Here is a 5026-nt window from a genome sequence, read left to right on the forward strand (position 1 = left end):
TCTTTTTAATGAGACAAAAACGTGTAAGCGGAACTTGCACCCGAATGCTGCTGGCTTGACTAAGCTCTATATTTACCCTGAAAAGACAAGAAAAATGGGTGGTTCCAAGGGCAACACGTTTAGTCCTATGAAAGAGTAACACACCTTAAGTGCTTAGTCACTGAAAAAACACACACTGCAATTTTAAAGCCAAAGGCTGGTACTTCACCATTTCAGGCTATTGTGGCACCTTCTGAGCAGCTGGGAGATTAGTATACTTTGGTAATCTGTCATACACGATGAAATACTGAGTACTCCAAGGTAAGGCTGTAAAAGCTGTTATTTGAAAAAAAAAAAAAAAAGAGACCATAATTATGTAAATACAAGGCCACAGAGTTCACAAACAAGAGAAAAAGCGACCGTGACACGTGGCTGTTCACAGTTTGCTTTGGCCCTTTCTCAGTGAGGATTCCGTGTTGCAAACTTGTCGTGAACTCGTTTTTGCCCTGGAGCATGCCGATGTACTGAAACAGATTGTTTACCAAAAATGTATTTTTTATTAAAATTCATATTTGTAAAGGAGAGATCATTACACAAATGAGGTAAACCAACACATATGACATAGTTTTCACTTTAAAAATAAATTTCAATTGAGCAATTGATTTGATTCCACGAAGTCTGAGAGGAAGAGTCAGGTGAGTGTTATCCTCATGTGGCGAGATGCCGGACAAGGCGGGAAGGCGCAGCCGACGCCGCCCTGACTCAGCACAGAGATGTTGGTGCCAAAGGGTCAGGAGTCCTCCAGGGGCCAAACCCTTCTCACGGCGCTGTCTGTTCTCCCCCCCGTCAGACTTGCAGACGAGAGGAGGTGAGGAAAGGCCAGAGACAGGCAGCGGTAGCCTCTTCGCCTGCTGCGCTAACAGGGCGTCCCCCAGCAGCATCCCCCCCCAAAAGGCTGCGTAAAGGTTTAGTTTGATTGTGCAAATTCACACTCCCTCATCAGTTGTTGCTCACCACGTCTCAGCCCGAAAGGAGACTTCACAGCAAGCAAATATCAGCTCTGAAAAAGTTCCATTTCAAAAGCAGTATCTGGCAAGCAACAAGCCTGTTAAATGTGACACACTTTGCAAGGTACAGGGAGAAGAAGAGTTACACTTCCTTCTTTTTTATAAGTTTGTTTCCATGCACGTACAAGTGGAGCTTTTAATCTAAAAGTTTATGACAGTACTGCAAGTCTGTGAGAATTGTGTTCACCATCCTGTGAAATTAAGCTTTCTCATTGAGGACCAAGCCCCACGGCCTGAACACCTCAAAGAAGAGAAAAGTGGCTGCAAACGTTTTACCCTGCATAACGGCAAGAAAACAGTGAGGCGAACCTCAGACCCGTTTCTCAGCGTGCCACTCGAAGCCGGCTAGCAGGCTAACAAAGAACGGCTGTACTCGCTTCCAGCTCCTAACAAGTACGCAACAAATACCACCGCCACCAGCAGAACCAAATAATGCTCCGAAATTCACTCAATTAAATCAGTGGCTGACAAATTCCTAAATGTTGGGAATTAGTGCGTGGCTGAAGCTCTGCAGTCCGGGTCCACTTTGACGGATCAAGGTATTACGGAGGTGACAAACGATGCAGATGAGACAGAGATGGAGTTTCACCCGTTACACCCACCGGAGTGAAACTCATCCAGGCCCCTGTGTATTAACTATGCTGAGACAGGCAATACGTTGCTTCCGATACGTATCCCAGCACAGCATCTGGTAACCGAGACATCAAATTTTCATCACATCTGCCAAGTTTATAGTGAAATTTCATGACCGCATGCAGATAGAACATGAGGTGAATGCACTGTTCTAATCCCATTTATATCCTCAGGGGATGCGGGTGGGATTTAAACTGCAGGTAGGCTTGGTGCTGGTCTGCACGGGCTGGATGTCACGCTCCAAGGGCAGTATCCATAACTCTCGGTGCAGAGAGAAGGTTGTACCACATCTGGTACCACGTTTCCAGGAAACACCTTCAGCAAGAGACAGAAATGCATTCACTACCGTGCACTACAGTTTATGGTAACTGTACCTTGGCAGCTGCAGTGCTGTGATACCGCAACAAGACTCTCCACATCAGAAGTCAGTTAAAGGCTATAGATCTTGAGAGAGAGACAGAGAGAAGTGTCATACTGAGGAGAGTTTTTTTTCCAAACAGAAATAAAAAAATAACTGTCTTTTTTTAATAAATCTATTGTCTGAGGAACTAAAGCAACCAACGTTAAGTTCCTGGCTTATTACACATCCTGCTATGGCTCTGTATGATGAGTCTGAAAAGGCAGATTAGCATAAGATTAGCAGAGAAAGAAAGCTGTTCAGGCTCAGCAAGACTCCGAGGCGAGCCGTTTTGTATTGACCAGAGCTAGCACCCCTCGCTCCCTGTGTCCTCCGGCAGCACGGGCAGGTTTTTTCCAAGAAAGACGTCCAATCACTGTTTCTGTCACTGGATCATGCCATCTTGCTGCCCTGTCTGGCTGGGGTCAGCGGTGACCGACGGACTGGGTGTATTGCTCTGCAAAAATCGACGGAAGTCCTTAATCATGGGGCGGAGGACCTGGATGAGGGCACTCAGCGCCGCCTGTGTTCCTTCCATGGCTTGTGCCTGTCGCTCCTGGGCGCATGCCTGCACCTCTTGAGAGCGACGAATCATCTGCAGCAAGTCATTCTGCTGCTCCAGGTGCTGGGCAATCTCCTTCACGTGCAAGTTGGTCACTCGCTGCTCCTGCAAGAGCTTGGCTGAGTTCAGAGCAATTCGGCTTTTCAGCTCCTGGGGTTTCGCGGACACTTCGTGTTGGTGCGCCATCATCTCCAAGGGTGCTTCGGCGGTGACTGTGGTGGGGGCTTCTGTTGTGCAGTACTCCACAACTCCGTCCTCCAGACTGTGGTAGGTTGTCTCTGCAGGAACTGAGAACAAAGGACAGAAAGGGGGTAAGAAGTAGCTGCGATACGGGGATTTTTATCTACAGGACTATTCACTGAATATCACAGGAATACTGCCTGTTCAGCGAGATAACATACAACGAACAGCAATGCACAAAATGGCCTATTTAAGTCTACTCCACCCTCATTCGAGCTTCCGTCTAGGCTGTACAGTCCAAAGGAACAGGGCATGCCTTATCTGTCTAGCCAAAATCATTTCTCAACCTCCAGTTTGGAACAATCGTTCCAAGCGGCATGAGGGCAAAGACAAGACCCAGAATGGCACTTGTCAGAAGGACGGCGGCTCTTTGGGGCGGACTGCGAAATCAGCCTTGGAGGTGCTTCTCCCCCTGCTTTTGTTCCCAGAGAGGGGGACTGAACAACCTGTGTGGTGCAAAGGACACCGGCTTCCCTTCTTCCTAAGGCCGAACCCAGCTATCGAGGCTGACTTTCAGTACGTGCGTGTCTTGCAGCCACTCCCCTACAACAGGAGGACGTACGGGGAACGGCGTTTTCACTACGGAGCCGCGGGGATTTCTTTTTGCTGGGGCTTCCCCCGCTCAGGGGCGGCTGTCAGGGCCCCCCGTACGCCCCTCCATCTTCAGCAGGCGCAGCACTCACTCTGGGTCAGGGTGACCGTGGTGGCCGATGCGGTGATGGGTATCTCGGTCCCGTCACCGGCACTGCAGTCCCCGCTCGGCAAACTGATGATGGTGGCTTCTCCCAGCAGGTTGCAGATGCGTTGCTGCATGGGGGTGAGGATCACCGGGGCGGTGGCGGCGCCCGTCGGGTCTTCGCTCTCCGGCCCGTTGCCGTTGCCGTTCTGGCTCTCGCCTCCCCCTTCCATGGCGGCCCGCACTTGGGCCACTTTGCGTCGCACCTCGGTCTTGAGGTCGGACCATTTCTTCTTGACCTCGGGCAGCTCGCGGTGGCAGGTGGCGACGGCGTTGACGCGGCGCAGGATGTCGTGCCAGGCGGCGGCCTTGGCGGCCAGGGGCACGCCCGCGTTGAAGTGGTTGATGAGGAGGTGCTTGCCTCGTTCCAGCTCCTCCACGATGATCTCCACCTCCCGCTCCGAGAAGTTCATCTTCCGCTTCTTGGCTGGGGGCGCCGGGGGGGACGCCATGGCCGTGAGGGGCGCGGAGGAGGGGGCGCTGGGGGACACCTGCGGGCCGGGGGGGGCCCGGGGGGCCCTGGGGGAGGCAGGGCAGGGCCGAGGGGCGGCAGGGCCCCCCCAGGCCCGCTCACCCCCGGGGCCGGGGACAACAGGGGGGGCCCCGAGGCCCCCCGGGGCCCGGAGGTGTCCGTCCCCCCCCGCTCCCCCCTTGGCACCGCCAACGATACGCAAATTGCGTACGGCAGCCGCCCAGCAAACCCCGCTCAACGGCCTCCGCCCTGCGGCGGTGGCGTAATGGCTTCCAGAATCGGCCCCCTTTCCCGCCTCGTCTGATTGGGCAGCCCGCCTGCCCGTCAGGCGGAGGTCTCGCCTGCCGCCGGCATCGCCGCGCTGTGATTGGCCAGCCGCGCTGCCCATCGGGGGGCCGAGAGGCGGCCCCGCCTCGCCGCTCGTCTCAGGCTACTGGGCCTGCGTGAGGCCTGCGAGGGCCGGGGCCCGCCCATGAATTTCCCCGCTCTAATTCCATTGGGTATTTCTCCCGTCCATCAACACAGAGCACCGCCTGCTTTGGAAGCTACCGGATACGTGCCGCGTCCGTCAAGCTCAAACTGACTCCCGGTTCCGGATCTGATTGGACATGGTGTCGCATTATCCCCGCCTCCTCCCAGGGGCTTAGCCAATGGCAGTTTGGCTCAGGAGCTTGTACCGCCCCCGGCGGTGTTTCCTTCCGATTGGTTAAGGGGAAGGCGTCCCTCGGACGTCAGCGCCCGCCCAGCTCGCGGGAGCGCGTGGAAGGCGGGGGCGTAGGCGGGGGCGTGTTGGCCGACGCCGGCGCGCGGGCCGCTGCCATTGGTCGGCGCGCAGCGTCACGTGGCGGCGTCGGCGCGTGGCGCGAAGGCGGAAGCGCTCCCCGGCGGTGCCTGGCGGCGGAAGCGTCGCCATTTGCCGGCGTCGGTGCGTGTGGGAGAG

The 5026-nt window shown here is 55.0% G+C and overlaps 1 protein-coding gene across 1 annotated transcript; it reads right to left on the bottom strand.

The window, feature by feature from the left end:
- Positions 1-574: 574 nt before the first annotated feature.
- Positions 575-4335, bottom strand: NAIF1 (nuclear apoptosis inducing factor 1). Its single transcript, XM_082327283.1, has 2 exons — positions 3562-4335; positions 575-2925 (listed from the first exon to the last, which is right to left on the bottom strand). The coding sequence occupies exons 1-2, from the start codon at positions 4064-4066 to the stop codon at positions 2462-2464; spliced, it is 969 nt and encodes a 322-aa protein (XP_082183409.1). The 5' UTR covers positions 4067-4335; the 3' UTR covers positions 575-2461.
- Between the last annotated feature and the right edge of the window lie 691 nt (positions 4336-5026).

Source organism: Platalea leucorodia (genome assembly GCF_965183815.1).
Source record: "Platalea leucorodia genome assembly, chromosome: 15".
Taxonomy (NCBI): domain Eukaryota; kingdom Metazoa; phylum Chordata; class Aves; order Pelecaniformes; family Threskiornithidae; genus Platalea; species Platalea leucorodia.